We start from the raw sequence: 18931 nt of genomic DNA, 5'->3' as shown, positions 1-18931 counted from the left end.
CTGCACTATACCGGCCAAAAGAGTGGTCCGCAGCGATATTCACATGTATCCCACGCCTTTTGTCGCCTCAGTGTATTTCACGATACACCCAACTAACCAGTATGTTATTATCCATGCAAGAAACAAGTAGTTCTCCCAGCAATACAGACAACGTTACTTGGTAGAATATTACAATTTGGCATCGTTCTCATTTTTGAAAACGCGCTACCCTCCCCTCCATCCTCAGTAATTTTATGCAGCTACACCTCAGTCAACATGGCTTGCAATAAGATACCATAGGCCCCTAACTACGTACAGTAACAGGCCACAGTCGCCATACGAAAGATCAGCCAAACCATTCAGCAGCGCCTACCGAATTCGGTCACCAGCATGCAAGCTTTCTTAACTATCGACGCCAACTAGTACACATATAACATTAATGTTTGTAACAATCGCCAATGCCACCGATACCGACCAAGCAGATGACTCTGCAGCCGTACAGCGAGCGGCGCCCTGCAGAAAGAGTCAGCCGAATAGTTGTTACTCCCAGACCCAAGGTTGAATCAAGGCGGCTAATCCACCGATGTGCCTGGTAACAAGTAGGACTGTTGACATTTTAAAAAAATCGGGAATCCGATACATCGATATTTAAAAAAAGTATCATTATCAGCGCCCAATATATAGAAAAAAACTATCGATATACTATATGACGACAGAAAAAATACACTCCTGGAAATGGAAAAAAGAACACATTGACACCGGTGTGTCAGACCCACCATACTTGCTCCGGACACTGCGAGAGAGCTGTACAAGCAATGATCACACGCACGGCACAGCGGACACACCAGGAACCGCGGTGTTGGCCGTCGAATGGCGCTAGCTGCGCAGCATTTGTGCACCGCCGCCGTCAGTGTCAGCCAGTTTGCCGTGGCATACGGAGCTCCATCGCAGTCTTTAACACTGGTAGCATGCCGCGACAGCGTGGACGTGAACCGTATGTGCAGTTGACGGACTTTGAGCGAGGGCGTATAGTGGGAATGCGGGAGGCCGGGTGGACGTACCGCCGAATTGCTCAACACGTGTGGCGTGAGGTCTCCACAGTACATCGATGTTGTCGCCAGTGGTCGGCGGAAGGTGCACGTGCCCGTCGACCTGCGACCGGACCGCAGCGACGCACGGATGCACGCCAAGACCGTAGGATCCTACGCAGTGCCGTAGGGGACCGCACCGCCACTTCCCAGCAAATTAGGGACACTGTTGCTCCTGGGGTATCGGCGAGGACCATTCGCAACCGTCTCCATGAAGCTGGGCTACGGTCCCGCACACCGTTAGGCCGTCTTCCGCTCACGCCCCAACATCGTGCAGCCCGCCTCCAGTGGTGTCGCGACAGGCGTGAATGGAGGGACGAATGGAGACGTGTCGTCTTCAGCGATGAGAGTCGCTTCTGCCTCGGTGCCAATGATGGTCGTATGCGTGTTTGGCGCCGTGCAGGTGAGCGCCACAATCAGGACTGCATACGACCGAGGCACACAGGGCCAACACCCGGCATCATGGTGTGGGGAGCGATCTCCTACACTGGCCGTACACCACTGGCGATCGTCGAGGGGACACTGAATAGTGCACGGTACATCCAAACCGTCATCGAACCCATCGTTCTACCGTTCCTAGACCGGCAAGGGAACTTGCTGTTCCAACAGGACAATGCACGTCCGCATGTATCCCGTGCCACCCAACGTGCTCTAGAAGGTGTAAGTCAACTACCCTGGCCAGCAAGATCTCCGGATCTGTCCCCCATTGAGCATGTTTGGGACTGGATGAAGCGTCGTCTCACGCGGTCTGCACGTCCAGCACGAACGCTGGTCCAACTGAGGCGCCAGGTGGAAATGGCATGGCAAGCCGTTCCACAGGACTACATCCAGCATCTCTACGATCGTCTCCATGGGAGAATAGCAGCCTGCATTGTTGCGAAAGGTGGATATACACTGTACTAGTGCCGACATTGTGCATGCTCTGTTGCCTGTGTCTATGTGCCTGTGGTTCTGTCAGTGTGATCATGTGATGTATCTGACCCCAGGAATGTGTCAATAAAGTTTCCCCTTCCTGGGACAATGAATTCACGGTGTTCTTATTTCAATTTCCAGGAGTGTATCAATATACCGGCCTGTTGTCGAGCAGTGACGCACCAGTCTATGGTATCCACACGGTTCACCATGACAGGAGCAGTGGCTGTGATAGGACATCCCAAGTGCGGTTGACCATGGAGTTCATTTTCTGCACTTCCTTAGTCGTCGCCTAATAGTATTCCCATCAACTATATCATTACCATTCACTGTAGACAAATATTTTGGGGTGTTCGCCACAGTTACTTTTTCCACAACCAGCAATTCAATTACAGCATGTTGCTTGCAACGAGTGTCTTACATAGGCGTCATTTTGATAGTTTACTACCTCTCTTAAACCTGTCAGAACTGTTGACAAATTCGCGCAAAGTGCAGAAGGAACATCATATTCTATTCATTGTAAGAACTTTTTCTATTGAAGGTGTCCAAGAAGTGCTGTGACAAACTTCGAGGTATTTTAGAGGAAGTCTTGAGGAACAAATCGCTAATAGGAAACCATGTCCAGACACATCAACCAACGACATTCGAGAGTGTCGAAGTTATAGGCGCCAGCGGCTGCCAATAGGCCACATCTCCAGCAGAAATTGTGGCTTAGTAGGCTGATGGAATGTAGGCAGAACGTCTCGCAATGTTTTTCGTTATTCAGTGATCGCGAATGATTGCAACGATCGCCAGTGGAGGAGAAGATGGAACTATTTTATATTCCAGACATCAGTAGCTGTTGAAAAGCATGATGTTAGGAACAACAAACAGCTGGTAAAATGGTTGTTCATGAAATACAACCAGCTTTGCGGCCTAAAGCAGGATCATCAGGTGCAATCTGCACGACAAGGAGCATTGTACAGTGCCACCACTTTGTGGACATTAAAATAAAGGAATGTCTGAAATATACGCACAATGTTAAAAGGCCGTATACATACCCATCGCTCCTAGTCAAAATTTACTGTTCAGCAAATATTGTCAACACTATGCCAAACGAAAGGTAATGAAGACATGCTCCATTCATGTAGGACAAATTTCTGATAGGTAAAACTTGTGTTTACAGAGCCATGTTTTGAAATTTGCCTACATCTAAAAGGAAGATAATTATTTGATGGTGACAGCGCCCAAAAAATATTTTTGAAAAGGGCCCAGTTGGCGATCAAAATTGACACTCCTAACGTACACTACTGGCCATTAAAATTCCTACACCAAGAAGAAATGCAGATGATAAATGGGTATTCATTGGACAAATATTTTGGGTCCACAGATCCTGAGAAATCAATACCCAGAACAACCTCCTCTGGTCGTAATAACGGCCTTGATACGCCTGGACATTGAGTCAAACAGAGCTTGGATGGCGTGTACAGGTACAGCTCCCCATGCAGCTTCAACACGATACCACAGTTCATCAAGAGTAGTGGCTCTGAGCACTATGGGACTCAACATCTTAGGTCATAAGTCCCCTAGAACTTAGAACTACTTAAACCTAACTAACCTAAGGACATCACACACACCCATGCCCGAGGCAGGATTCGAACCTGCGACCGTAGCAGTCCCGCGGTTCCGGACTGCAGCGCCAGAACCGCTAGACCACCGCGGCCGGCCATCAAGAGTAGTGACTGGCATATTGCGACGAGCCAGTTGCTCGCCCACCATTCACCAGACGTTTTCAATTGGTGAGAGACCTGGAGATTGTGCTGGCCAGGGCTGCAGTCGAACATTTTCTGTATCCAGAACGGCCCGTACAGTACCTGCAACATGCGGTCGTGCATTATCCTGCTGAAATGTAGGGTTTCGCAGGAATCGAATGAAGGATAGAGCCACGGGTCGTAACACATCTGAAATGTAACGTCCACTGTTCAAAGTGCCGTCAATGCGAACAAGAAGTGACCGAGACGTGTAACCTATGGCATCCCATACCATCGCGCCGGGTGATACGGCAATGACGAATACACGCTTCCAATGTGCGTTCACCGCGATGTCGCCAAACACGGATGCGACCATCATGATGCTGTAAACAGAACCGGGATTCATCCGAAAAAAATGACGTTTGGCTTTCGTGCACCCAGGTTCGTCGTTGAGTACACCATCGCAGGCCCTCCTGTCTCTGATGCAGTGACAAGAGTAACCGCAGCCACGGTCTCCGAGCTGATAGTCCGTGCTGCTGCAAACGTTGTCGAACTGTTCGTGCAGATGGTTGTTGTCTTGCAAACGTCTCCATCTGTTGACTCAGGGATCGAGACGTGGCTGCACGATCCGTTACAGCTATGCGGATAAGATGCATGTCATCTCGACTGCTAGTTATACGACGCCGTTGGGATCCAGCACGGCGTTCCGTATTACCCTCCTGAACCCACCGATTCCATGTTCTCCTAACAGTTATCGGATCTCGACCAACTCGATCAGCAATGTCGCGATACGATAAACCGCAATCGCGATAGGCTACAATCCGACCTTTATCAAAGTCGGAAACGTGATGGTACGCATTCTCCTCCTTACACGAGGCATCACAACAACGTTTCAATAGGCAACGCCGGTCAACTGCTGTTTGCGTATGAGAAATCGATTGGAAACTTTCGTCATGTCAGCACGTTGTAGGTGTTGCCACCAGCGCCAACCTTGTGTGAATGCTCTGAAAAGTTAATCATTTGCATATTGCAGCATATTCTTCCTGTTGGTTAAATTTTGCGTCTGTAGCACGTCATCTTCGTGGTGTAGCTATTTTGATGGCCAGTAGTGTACTTATTAGCGGCACTATGCATATCACTGTGTGGAATGTATCAGGTGGCAGTGCCTTAAAAGTGTGACAGCAAGGCAACTCAGTGTTGGGCAAAGTAAAAGGGGGCCGCCCGAACAAGTAAGGGAGACTAGCTGGCTGGCTGAAGGGAAGCTGTCCATGTGGACAGTGTGACGTCATATACTCACGACTAGGAGCGCTGGATCACTACCTTCATAACCGAGAATAACACAGAATTTTATTACGTACTAATATCTGGTCGAATAAACAATTAAAATTAGCCTGAATGCTATGATGATTTAATTACAACTGGTTATTCAATGTGAACTGTGCATTTTATTTTTTATATCTAAAAATTTCTACTTTCTCTAACACTTTCAGAATACAGCTTTTTCCTTTTTATGAAGTATTTTTAAACTTTCTGAAGGGCTTATGATGCTGTGACCCTCTTTGCATTAGTGCGCTGTTAATGCAGATCGGGGATTATTTAAATTGAGTTCCTCAAATCTTATTCGAAATAACCTATCGGTTTGTTTTGTATAATTCTGACGGAAATCATCGCATGTAATGCAGTATACAGCTGCTTCATTATATCGACTTACCACAGCTTTTTTCTTGTACCTTAGTTTACTGTCTAGGTACGAAAAAGTAAAATACGCTGGAATAATGCTTTTACTTCTCATAGATCTGCCTACTATTTTGGATACTGCACCCAGATGTGGTATTCAACAAAAAAATAGAGCGTTTCTTTGTCTGTTCGGCTGGCCTAAGTAGAGGAGTTGGGTGATGATGATGTTTGGTTTGCAGGGCGCTCAACTGAGCAGTTATCAGCGCCCGTACAACTTCCCAATCTTTATACAATCCAATCTCGCCACTTTCGCGAATGATGATGGAATGATGAGGACAACGCGAACACCCAGTGCCCGGGAGGAGAAAATCCCTAACCCGTCCGGGAATCGAACCCGGGAACCTTTGATCCAGAGGCAGCAACGCTAACCACTACACCACGAGCTGTGGACAGAGAAGATGGAGCTAGGTACTGAGTAGACAGCCCTTGTCTCCTATGAATGCGATGCTCTGTTGCCTTAATGGATAACAGTTCTGGACACGTGTTTCCAGACACGGTTTTCTGTCCTCGATTTGTTCCTCAAGACACTCTCTACAACCCCTCGAAGTTCTTCGCAACATTTTGGGACAACCTGTATACAAGGTGATACCTGTAGTGATGTTGTAGATTATTCAGGGATGATGCAAAAGAGTAGATATATCACTTTGTCGTAAGGGACGAAAATCGTTCTGTAACCTCTGATAGTGAAATACATGTAACGGTACCATTGTTGTCGAGACTCTAGAGTAGGTAAGAGAAGATGAAGTAAGCTGCTTGCAGACAATCCTTATCTGCTATGAATGCAATGCTCTATTGCCGTGATGGATGGTGGTTACAGACGTGAGTTTCCTTCTGCAGTTTATTTTTCTCCTGTACACCGAAAATCACTGGAGATTTTACAGGGTTCCAGGAGAAAAACAAATTGCAGATCAAAACCCGTATCTGAAACTGTCATCCACCGAGGTAACTGAGCTTCACATTCGTAGGAGACAAGTAGTGGGGCAAAAGGGCACCAGGACGATTTGTTAATGCAAGTGGCCTACATCAGGGGCTAGCATACAATCAGCGGCAAACCCATTGTTCTCCTTTGATTGACAGGTCCTTAACATATTGCTCTGCTAAGTGGATTATGACCCCCTGGGGATAAACTTTCTGAAAAACCTCCCCCACACCTCCCACTAACCCTCCTCCTCCTCCTCCTCCTCCTCCTCCTTCTCCTCCTCCTCCTCCTCACACCCCTCTGGAAACCTCCAAGCCTCCTCCCTCCCCCTCACTGATACAAACACACTTTTGATATCAAAGTAATTATCTACTTAATTAAATCGATCAATTACTTAACACTTCTGCCTTTGGGAAACCGCCCTCATGGCAGTCAGCAGCGATCACTGAATAACAAACAACATTGCGAGACGTTCTGTCTATGGTCCATCAGCATTATAAGGTACGTTTGCTGCCGAAAGGGTGGCCTAGAAGCAGGCACCAGCACCTATATAACCTCATCGCTCTGTAGCGTCGTTAGATGAAATTTACAAACAAGGGTTTTTATCCCTCTTCAACCCCTCTAAGTTTGTCGCAACAATACTGGGACACCCTGTATACAGGTTGATTCTGTGATGTTACAAACTTTCAGGCATGAGAGGGTAAATGTACCAATTTCAGGTAAGGGACCCCGGTCTTGGAACGACCAAGTCGAAAGCTGTAAGCAAAAATCATTTTGATACCTCTGACAGTGGAATACATGTATCGGTACTGTCATTGGCAAGCATTTGGGTAGGCAACCCTGATGAGCACTTAGGTGTAGAAGTTGGGATGGTAACGCAACTAATCCAATGCAGATGGCGAACTGTGTACTGACATGAGCAGCATTTGTATACAATGTCTGTACTGTAGTAGACTGTAAGATGAGGTACTAACAATCGACCAGCCCTAACAAATGTAGATGTGCCTGGTGACGGAACTTGCAGGCTTCATTTTCGTGTATGGGCAAGCAAATGGAAGCAGGAGAGAAGTATAATGGTTGAACAGGACCAAATGCCCGTGTAGAAGACATCTGGCACACACCATGTTTCCAGGACTGCTCTAGCGATTAAGTGGACCACGTAATTGGTACCACACTACAAGAACCAAGGAGGACGATGAACTACATGGACTCCCAAATTAGAAAATCCCGTGCTTGCTCGAGTGATTGAGGCATCTGTAATCAGCATTCGATCGTTTGCATGCCAAATGAACTTTTCACAGAGTACTGTCTGTTGCGTATTAAGCTAGATGCAGCTACACCCCTCCATCACATCGCATATTTTGACTCCAACTGATTTTTGATCTCATGTTGTGTTCAGCCAATGGTTCTTGCAACACTTTACAGTCGATCCTCACTTTCCTGCGTATGCACTTTACACGGACGGAGCTGTTACAGTAGATACGGATTGTTAAATAGTTGCAGTAGTCATGTATACAATGTCTGTACTTCAGTAGACTCCAAGTTGAACTACCAACATCAAACAGCCCTAACCAAATGGAGTCATGAGAAGCAGCACACAACAGCTGTGAAGAGCCATCAACACAGTTTATTCGTCAGTGTATGGGCAGGAATAGACATCAACTACATACCAGGCCCATAACTTATTCTTCCCTACTTAAATCCGCCAGTGTACACGATATTCCTCTGACACATACTACCTACCTTCCTGAAAAATATCCAACTTGTTTTTCGTCAACGGATGTGGTTGCACCGTGACATAGCCCCACTTCACTTTCGACTGAGGGTTTGTGAACACGTGGATTAGACATTTCCTGAAAACTGGATAGACACAGTCACCTGATCTCAACTCACTTGATTTCTTCTTGTGGGACCATGTCAAAAGTCTTGTGTATGAGACACCTGTTGAGACTGAATGGATCTCCAGGCGAGAATTGTTACTATCTGTGACATTGCTCTGACGACATATTAGAACAGTTACGACACAACTTTGTACAACGGTGACATACCTACGTTGACGCTGGGGGACGCCATTTTGAACAACTGTTGAAAATATAGGATGTTTTGAAACTTGCGCAGGTAAGTGGAATTCATTATTACCATACAGTAGACTTAGGATTTTAAGTCTCTCTGACTTTATGTTACGTGCACTGTTACAAGCCTACCAACAACTGCCAAAACGAGTAACTTACATGTAGATATCCTAGGTGTAGCAAATCAACTTCAATCACTTTTAAAGGCAAGGCCTCGGGTCCTGACTGTGTACCAGTCAGGTTTCTCTCACAGTATGCTCATACAATAGCTCCATGTTTAGCAATCATATACAACCGATCTCTCGTTGAAAGATCTGCACCTAAAGATTGGAAAGTTGTACAGGTCACACCAACACTCAAGGAAAGAAATTAGGAGTAGTCTGCTATATTATAGCTCAACATCGCTAACGTCGATTTGCAGTAGGATTATGGAACAATTACTGCGTTCGAACATTATGAGTTACCCAGAAGAAAATGATCTGTTGGCAAACAGCCAGCACAGAAGCAGAAAAAATCGTTCCTGTGAAACACAAGTAGCTCCTTATTCTCACGAAATAATGAGTGCTGTTGACAGAGGAAGTCAAATTGATTTCATGTTTTTAGATTTCCAGAAGACTTCTGACACCGTACCTCACAAGCAGCTTCTACTCAAATTGCGTGCATAAGTATTATCGTCTCACTAGTGCCACAGAATTCGTGGTTTCGTGTCAGAAATTTCACAATTCGTAGCAGTCGTCCTAAAGCCACCAAGTAAAACAGAAGTAATAATTGGAGTTCCCCAAGGAAGTGTTATAGGCCCCCTGCTGTTACCGTTGCACATAAACGATTTAGGAAACAATTTGAGTAGCACTGAGCCGTTGTTTGCAGATGATGCTGTCATTTACCATCTTATAAAGTCATTGGATAATCAAAACGAATTTCAAAACGATTTAGATAAGATATCTCTACGGGGCGCAAAGTGGCAATTGACTCTCAGTAATGAAAAGTATGAAGTTATTCTCATGAGTACCAAAAGGAATCCGCTAAATTTCGGTTACATGATAAATCACACAAATCTAAAGGCTATAAATACAACTAAATACTTGGGGATTACAATCACGAATATCTTAAGTTGGAACGATCACAAAGCTAATGTTGTAGGTAAAGTAAACCAAAGCGTACGATTTATTGGCAGAACTCTGAGAAAATGCAACAGGTCTACTATAGGAGACTGCCTGCACCACGCATGTAATAAGTCATATTCTGGGGTATTGCTGTGTGATGTGGAATCTGCATCAGATGGGATCGACGGAGGACATCAGAAAAGTTCAAAGAAGGGCAGCTCATTTTTTACTGTTGCGAAATGGGGGAGAGAGTACCACGGATACGAAACGTGAATTGGGGTGTCAATCATTAAAACAAAGGCGTTGTTCTTTGCGGAAGGATCTTCTCATAGACTCTCAGTCACCGACTTTCTGCTCAGAGTGCGAAAGTATTTTGTTGGCACGCACCTACGAAGGGAGGGGTGATCATCGTAATAAAGGAAGAAAAATAAGAGCTTGCACATAAAGATTTAAGTGTTCGTTTTTCCACACGCTGTTCGAGAATAGGACAGCAGAGGAATAGCTTGAAGGTGCCAGAATGAGATTTTCACTCTGCAGCGTAGTGTGCGCTGATATGAAACTTCCTGGCAGATTAAAACTGTGTGGCCGACCGAGACTCGAACTCGGGACCTTTGCCTTTCGCGGGCAAGTGCTCTACCATCTGAGCTACCGAAGCACGACTCACGCCCGGTACTCACAGCCTTACTTCTGCCAGTATCTCGTCTCCTACCTTCCAAACTTTACAGAAGCTCTCCTGCGAACCTGGAGAACTAGCACTCCTGAAAGAAACGATATAGCGGAGACATGGCTTAGCCACAGCCTGGGGGATGTTTCCAGAATGAGATTTTCACTCTGCAGCGGAGTGTGCACTGATATGAAACTTCCTGGCAGATTAAAACTGTGTGCCCGACCGAGACGCGAACTCGGGACCTTTGCCTTTCGCGGGCAAGTGCTCTACCATCTGAGCTACAGAAGCACGACTCACGCCCGGTACTCACAGCCTTACTTCTGCCAGTATCTCGTCTCCTACCTTCCAAACTTTACAGAAGCTCTCCTGCGAACCTGCGAGATACTGGCTGAAGTAAGGCTGTGAGTACAGGGCGTGAGTAGTGCTTGGGTAGCTCAGATGGTAGAGCACTTGCCCGCGAAAGGCAAAGGTCCCGAGTTCGAGTCTCGGTCGGGCACACAGTTTTAATCTGCCAGGAAGTTTCAGCTTGAAGGTGGTTCTATAACCCCTCTGCCAGGCACTTAATTGCGAACTGTAATCATGTAGATGTAGATGTAGTTGTCTGAAAGTACTGGAGAGTATTCAGTATGACTTCTGTATTTGTATTGTATTGTATTGTATTATATGGAACTGGTGACCAAGAAACGATGGAGAGGCTTTGTCCCCGCCATAGCCCTCAGTGGTTCACAATCCCACAACAGGCTACAGCAGTCCACCCACCCCACCGCCGCCCCACACTGAACCCAGGGTCACTGTGTGGATCGGTCCCCAGTGGACCCCCCCCTCCCCCCCCCCTCGTCCGGGAATGTCTCACACCAGACGAGTGTAACCCCAATGTTTGCATGGTAGAGTAATTATGGAGTAAGCGTACTTGGAGAAAGTGGTTGCACAACAATCGCCGACATAGTGTAATTGAGGTGGAATAAGGGGAACCACCCGAGGCAGGTGGAAAACCGCCTTAAAAATCTTCCACAGACTGGCCAGGACACTGGATCTCGACACTAATCTGCTGGGCGGATTCGTGCCAGGGACCGGCACACCTTCCCGCCCGGAAGTGCGTTAGACCAAACGGCTAACTGGGTGGGCTGGAACTTCTGTAAGTAATGATCAGTGTTGAGAAGTTGGAACCCTTAGCCTGAAATCTGCACTTAAATAAGGCGGAACTTCAATATGTTTCCGCTTATACCTTTCGTTTCGGTCGTTTCCGGACTAGAGTTCCTTACGTCAAATTGATACATTTATACTCTTGCGCGTCATCTGTGAAAGTTTTTTAATATCATCACGGAATCTTCCTGTATATTAAGACCTGCAAAAACAATTGTCTACATCCACATCTACATCTACATACATACTCCACAATCCACCATACGGTGCGTGGCGGAGGGTACTTCGTACCACAACTCCCATCCCAAACAGAACAAGGGAAAAATGACTGCCTATATGCCTCTGTACGAGCCCTAATCTCTCTTATCTTTGTAGTCTTTCCGCGAAATATAAGTTGGCGGCAGTAAAACTGTACTGCAGTCAGCCTCAAATGCTGGTTCTCTAAATTTACTCAGTAGCGATTCACGAAAAGAACGCCTCCTTTCCTGCAGAGGCTCCCACCCGAGTTCCTGAAGCATTTCCGTAACACTCGCGTGATGATCAAACCTACCAGTAACAAATCTAGCAACCCGCCTCTGAATTGCTTCTATGTCCTCCCTCAATCCGACCTGATAGGGATCCCAAACGCTCGAGCAGTACTCAAGAATAGGTCGTATTAGTGTATTATAAGCGGTCTCCTTTACAGATGAACCACATCTTCCCAAAATTCTACCAATGAACCGAACATGACCATCCGCCTTTCCCACAACTGCCATTACATGCTTGTCCCACTTCACATCGCTCTGCAATGTTACCCCAAAATATTTAATTGACGTGACTGTGTCAAGCGCTACACTACTAATGGAGTATTCAAACATTACAGGATATTTTTTCCTATTCATCTGCATTAATTTACATTTATCTATGTTTAGAGTTAGCTGCCATTCTTTACACCAATCACAAATCTTGTCCAAGTCATCTAGTATCCTCCTACAGTCACTCAACGACGACACCTTCCCGCACACCACAGCATCATCAGCAAACAGCCGCACATTGCTATCCACCCTATCCAAAAGATCATTTATGTAGATAGAAAACAACAGCGGACCTACCACACTTCCCTGGGGCACTCCAGATGATACCCTCACCTCGGATGAACACTCACCATCGAGGACAACGTACTGGGTTTTATTACTTAAGAAGTCTTTGAGCCACTCACATATTTGGGAACAAATTCCATATGCTCGTACCTTATTTAGAAGACTGCAATGGGGCACCGAGTCAAACGCTTTCCGGAAGTCAAGGAATATGGCATCCGTCTGATACCCTTCATCCATGGATCGCAAGATAACGTGTGAAAAATGGGCGAGTTGCGTTTTGCAGGAGCGATGCTTCCTAAAGCCGTGCTGATGCATCGTAGCATACTATACTAATTTCAGGCTTAGAGTGTGCAAGAGTTTTGCTCGAGTATCATGTCGTTTTTGGAAATCCAGAATCTACTATGTAGGAATCAACATGGATTCCGGAAACAGCGATCGTGTGAGACCCAACTCGTTTTATTTGTTCATGAGACCCAGAAAATATTAGATACAGGCTCCCAGGTAGATGCTATTTTTCTTGACTTCCAGAAGGCGTTCGATACAGTTCCGCACTGTCGCCTGATAAACAAAATAAGAGCCTCCGGAATATCAGACCAGCTGTGTGGCTGGATTAAAGAGATTTTAGCAAACAGAACACAGCATGTTGTTATCAATGGAGAGACGTCTACAGACCTTAAAGTAACCTCTGGCGTGCCACAGGGGAGTGTTATGGGACCATTGCTTTTCACAATATATATAAATGACCTAGTAGATAGTGTCGGAAGTTCCATGCGGCTTTTCGTGGATGATGCTGTAGTATACAGAGAAGTTGCAGCATTAGAAAATTGTAGCGAAATGCAGGAAGATCTGCAGCGGATAGGCACTTGGTGCAGGGAGTGGCAACTGACCCTTAACATAGACAAATGTAACGTATTGCGAATACATAGAAAGAAGGATCCTTTATTGTATGATTATATGATAGCCGAACAAACACTGGTAGCAGTTACTTCTGTAAAATATCTGGGAGTATGCGTGCGGAACGATTTGAAGTGGAATGATCATATAAAATTAATTGTTGGTAAGGCGGGTACCAGGTTGAGATTCATTGGGAGAGTCCTTCGAAAATGTAGTCCATCAACAAAGGAGGTGGCTTACAAAACACTCGTTCGACCTATACTTGAGTATTGCTCATCAGTGTGGGATCCGTACCAGATCGGGTTGACGGAGGAGATAGAGAAGATCCAAAGAAGAGCGGCGCGTTTCGTCACAGGGTTAGTGGCAGACTCTGCAAGAGAGTCGCTCTGCATCGCGGCGTAGCTTGCTCGTCAGATTTCGAGAGGGTGCGTTTCTGGATGAGGTATCGAATATATTGCTTCCCCCTACTTATATCTCCCGAGGAGATCACGAATGTAAAATTAGAGAGATTAGAGCGCGCACGGAGGCTTTCAGACAGTCGTTCTTCCCGCGAACCATACGCGACTGGAACAGGAAAGGGAGGTATGACAGTGGCACGTAAAGTGCCCTCCGCCACACACCGTTGGGTGGCTTGCGGAGTATAAATGTAGATGTAGATGTAGATTTAGATGTGGAACTCCGATTAATTAGCACACAGGATGAAAAGTGCACCCAGGCTAATCTAAGTGAAACGATTTTCAGATCATGAATCTGGCGCTGGCCGGCACTGAGACGACGGCCGTGACAATGGGCTTCGTGCTGGCTCTGCTGGCCCTCCATCCAGAGTGGCAGGACGCAGCCCGGCAGGAGCTGAGGGAAGTCTTCGGCCAGGGCGGCGACTTCCTGCGGGCTGCCAGCGCCGCTGACCTGGGCTGCCTCAAGGTGTTGGAGAGCATCGTAAAGGTGAGCCACTACCCGAGGCCTAGCGGGTGTGCTAGAGAGGAGTTCCATGAGAGAGTGCCTCTACAGTTCCATTTGTGGACCAGCATAGAGGGGACCTGTTTAGGTTGTTGTTGTGGTGATGATACTAGGTAGCATAGCACCAGTAAGGTAACAGGTCTGTGTCTGCTGTGTCCCACACCTTCAGGCACCAGGCATACTAAGAAGATGCCCTTAAGGTTCCGTATCTGGACCACAACTTCTTTAAGGCTACAGTTTAGATTGTTGTGTGCCACAGGGGTAATGCATAATAACACAAGCCGAACTTTCTCCCACAATCTGCAGTGGCTCACTATTGCAGTTATAAGGTGAGGTGTGATAGAAAAACACCAAGATTATGTATGAGAACTAGAACTTTTGGTAGTGTTAGTGGTGGTGACAGTGTGCTAGTGGTGGTGGCGGCGGCGGCGGTGGTGGTGGTAATTGTGTTTGTGGCGTTGGGTATCAAAATCTATGTGAACTGTGACCAACTAGCTTCTGTGCCCCAAGACTGTAATCATGAGCCAGGTTGCTGTACTATAAGTCCAAGATTCTGTATGCAGACTGCATGTGAGTGAGTTCATTGGAGGTGTTTTCTGTTGATTGTGTTTGTGGCGTTGGGTACCAAAATCTATGTGAACTGTGACCAACTAGCTTCTGTGCCCCAAGACTGTAATCATGAGCCAGGTTGCTGTACTGTAAGTCCAAGATTCTGTATGCAGACTGCATGTGAGTGAGTTCATTGGAGGTGTTTTCTGTTGATTGTGTTTGTGGCGTTGGGTACCAAAATCTATGTGAACTGTGACCAACTAGCTTCTGTGCCCCAAGACTGTAATCATGAGCCAGGTTGCTGTACTATAAGTCCAAGATTCTGTATGCAGACTGCATGTGAGTGAGTTCATTGGAGGTGTTTTCTGTTGATAATGCCACAGTGTTAGAGCCAAGCTGAGTATCAGCTTCAGAAGCATTTGCAGCACTGTACGTAGTTTTTTTTTTAATTTGTCTTTTACATTAGACATGTCAGGGTCAGAGTAATCCTTACTTGTCAGTCTCATTCTGCCCTTAGGATGGGAGGGTTACTTACGTGTGCAGCAAACTAATACGCAAGCTGCAGGACTCTGAAGTGACAATGAAAATCCCCAAAGAAAACTGCCAGATGGCTCATTTCTTGGATGGGTGCAACAACATATCAGTTTCTCCACGCACAGAGCAGAGTAGCACAGCGATGTCATGGGAAAGGCACACACAGCAGGAAACCTATAAGTGAAATATGTGCTTCAGGTATTAAATCGATCAAGATCCTGCAGGGCGATGGCTTAGCCACATGACAATTTTTATGTTATTGCTGTTACTGAAGGTGTGAGTGGCGGGTTTGTTCGTGGGGTTGGGTACGAATATCTATGAGAGAAGTTGCCCTCACGCTGCTGCATCCGAAGACTACAGTCTAAGGTGTGGTACACAATAGTGCCCTCAATTTCAATTTGCGAACAACAAAAATGGCTCTGAGCACTATGGGACTCAACTGCTGTGGTCATAAGTCCCCTAGAACTTAGAACTACTTAAACCTAACTAACCTAAGGACATCACACACATCCATGCCCGAGGCAGGATTCGAAGCTGCGACCGTAGCGGTCGTGCGGTTCCAGACTGTAGCGCCTTTAACCGCTCGGCCACTCCGGCCGGCTTGCGAACAACGTCTTCGGGACTTCCGTTTAGTTTGTTATTGTTGTCACTGTTCTTTTGTGATACTGATGATTATGCTGGTGGTGATGTTGGCTCAAATGGCTCTGAGCACTATGGGACTTAACTGCTAAGTTCATCAGTCCCCTAGAACTTAGAACTACTTAAACCTAACTAACCTAAGGACATCACACACATCCATGCCCGAGGCAGGATTCGAACCTGCGACCGTAGCGGTCGTGCGGTTCCAGACTGTAGCGCCTTTAACCGCTCGGCCACTCCGGCCGGCGGTGGTGATGTTGTTGTTGCTGTTAGTGGTGGTGGTGGCGAATAACAAAATGTTGGTGAATAATCACTCATTTCGGCTACTATTTCCCAAGACTGCCCTCAGAAGGCATGCCATGTGAGAATGCTCCCCAAGGTTCCCAGTGTGGACACCTTTTAGAGAATTCACTTCTGTTTGTCGTTATTGGCAGTGCTGCCAGGGTATTGACTCCAACTAAGTAGCAGCCTAAGTGGTAAGATGTACCAATGCATGGAGCACAGAGCGGCGAGGTACTGATCTCCAGAAAAATAAAGTTCTTTCACAATCTGCATAGGTACTAACAACGGAATTCGGCATAATTTAAAAAAAGATATTCAATAATCCATGTTAAAACAGGTTAAGAAAAATAATTTACAAGCAAAAACCAATTTAACAGTTAAAGGAATATTGAAAGAAATTTTACAATAACTTCAACAAATATTCTTCCATTAATTTATTACATTTATACGAGTGTTGTTTTTTAAGTAAGGGCCGTTCGCGCGCATAGTCCCGTAGTTCGCGCGGACGCCGCAACAAGCAACCGCGCCACTTGACGGCGTCCTTCCCGTTCACACTGATGCAAGTTGCAGCTCTGTAGCTGACGTGTACGCATCGCTGTGCTACTTTATAATGTTTATGATTATTGAATCGCCCGCCGCGTGTAAGATACGGTCAGTGATATGTTTTTTGACCGCGAGAAGCCTATCAGCTGCAGAAATTCATCGTCAGTTAACAGAAGTTTATGGCTTGAATGCAATGAGTGAAGGTAAAGTGCGTCAATGGGTTAGAGAGTTTAAAAATGGCCGTCAAAACGTCCATGACGAAGAACGCTCAGGCCGGCCCTCTGTGATCACTGATGATTTGGTGGCTGCAGTCGAAACAAAGATTCGTGAGGACAGAAGATTCACAATTTCCACTCTTCCTTTGGAATCGGTTTTGTACAAAATTGTGTCTGAAAACCTAAACTTTAAGAAACTGTGTTCTCAGTGGGTACCCAGACTCCTCACAGAGGACCACAAAGGGAAGAGATTTGCCACTTCATTGGACTTTTTGATTCGTTACGAGGAAGAAGGGGATGACATGTTGAGTCAAATTGTCACTGGAGATGAAACATGGGTATCCCATATCACTCCCGAAAGCAAGCGACAATCGATGGAATGGCGACACACAACCTCACCCGTCAAGGTCAAAGCCAAACGGACGCTGTCAAAGAGCGCAAGATTATGGCAACTGTGTTCTGGGACCAGCGTGGTGTTTTGCTAGTAGACTTTATGCCACGAGGAACGACAATCAACTCAGATGCCTGCTGTGCAACTCTAAAGAAGCTCCGCAGAGCAATTCAAAACAAAAGGCGCGGCATGCTGACAAAAGGAGTTTTGCTCCTGCACGATAACGCTAGGCCTCACGCCTCTCAAAAGACTCGGGATTGATTGATTTGGCTGGGTAGTTTTGGACCATGCACCATACAGCCCCGACCTTGTTCCTAGCGATTTTCACCTTTTCCAGTACCTGAAACACCATCTTGGCGGGCAGCGCTTCAATGACGACGATGAAGTGAAAGCGGCCGTGAACTCTTGGCTGTCGGAGCAGGCGGCCGAATTCTTTGAAGAGGGAATTAAAAACTTAGTTGTACGGTATGACAAGTGCTGAAATAAACAAGGCGACTATGTAGAAAAATAGGTAAAAGTGTGTAGAATCAGAAAATAAAAGTTTTTTTACAAAAGTATTAGTATCTTTTTTTTAAAATAAAAGCGGCCCTTACTTAAAAAAACAACCCTCGTAAAAGCAGTCTTCAATAAAGTAAAACCCTTCATCAGCAGAGTTAAGAGACATAATCAAAATTTCAATGATTAAAAGTAATGACAGATTTCCAATCTGCTTCACTGTTTCGCTGTTTCAAACCATCAGTTAAGGGTTGCTGGGTATAGGTGTGCGTGTAATTTACAAATTATGAAGGCTACCTGCGCTAATTGGGTACATTACGCCACAGCAAAGAAGTCGGTGTTACACACGTGCCATAAATGTAATTTCGTCAGAGCAGTACACAGCCACGGAACAGGAAAAATGTATCGAAAATAATTACAGGCTAATCAACACTTGGCACGCCACAGGGCGTGGAAGACATTATACATAATTTTTACCAGTTCCTGTACACAAGGGAAGTCCATGTAATACCGAAGACAAGACTTAATGCATGGTCTTAAAACTAATGAGTTTCTCGGGAAATAACCAAACACAAATTGGCCTGATCACACGAAAAACCCTTATAAACCACGTTGATAAGCTCTAGCTGTGTTACTCCTATTTTATTAGTTTGGCGAAGTGCGGCTGGGTACATTACAATAGAATGGGTCTCCTGTGGATCGAAACCAGTGACACAGATGTAAAAAATAAAGATTCAACAGGTTCTACATGATCCAGTTACGTCGATGAAATTCCAGTAGATCATCAGTGAAACACACGTCACAAGAGTTTAGAGCCCATCCAGCAGCCGCCTTCCATTCATTGTGACGCACCACACAGGGGGCCAATTACTGTTAAACACCACACTTGCTCACAGTCCATCACACTCCATCCCACGTGGGGGTGTACACACTTGGTACAATCCATGTGTGATGTAGCACGCTTCAGCACTCAGGCACTATCAAGACAAGGCAGCATGGCGAG

The 18931-nt window shown here is 46.0% G+C and overlaps 1 protein-coding gene across 2 annotated transcripts in view; it reads left to right on the top strand.

The window, feature by feature from the left end:
- The window catches only part of LOC126106584 (cytochrome P450 4g15-like), an 88385-nt gene that overhangs the window by 45786 nt on the left and 23668 nt on the right, over positions 1–18931 (top strand). For both annotated transcript variants that reach the window (XM_049912930.1, XM_049912929.1), the window contains exon 6: positions 14065–14265. In XM_049912930.1, the coding sequence (XP_049768887.1) occupies positions 14065–14265 (201 nt within the window). The remainder of the gene's footprint in view (positions 1–14064; positions 14266–18931) is intronic.

This window comes from Schistocerca cancellata, chromosome 10 (genome assembly GCF_023864275.1).
Source record: "Schistocerca cancellata isolate TAMUIC-IGC-003103 chromosome 10, iqSchCanc2.1, whole genome shotgun sequence".
Lineage (NCBI taxonomy): Eukaryota > Metazoa > Arthropoda > Insecta > Orthoptera > Acrididae > Schistocerca > Schistocerca cancellata.
This window is presented reverse-complemented; position numbering and strand designations above follow the sequence as displayed.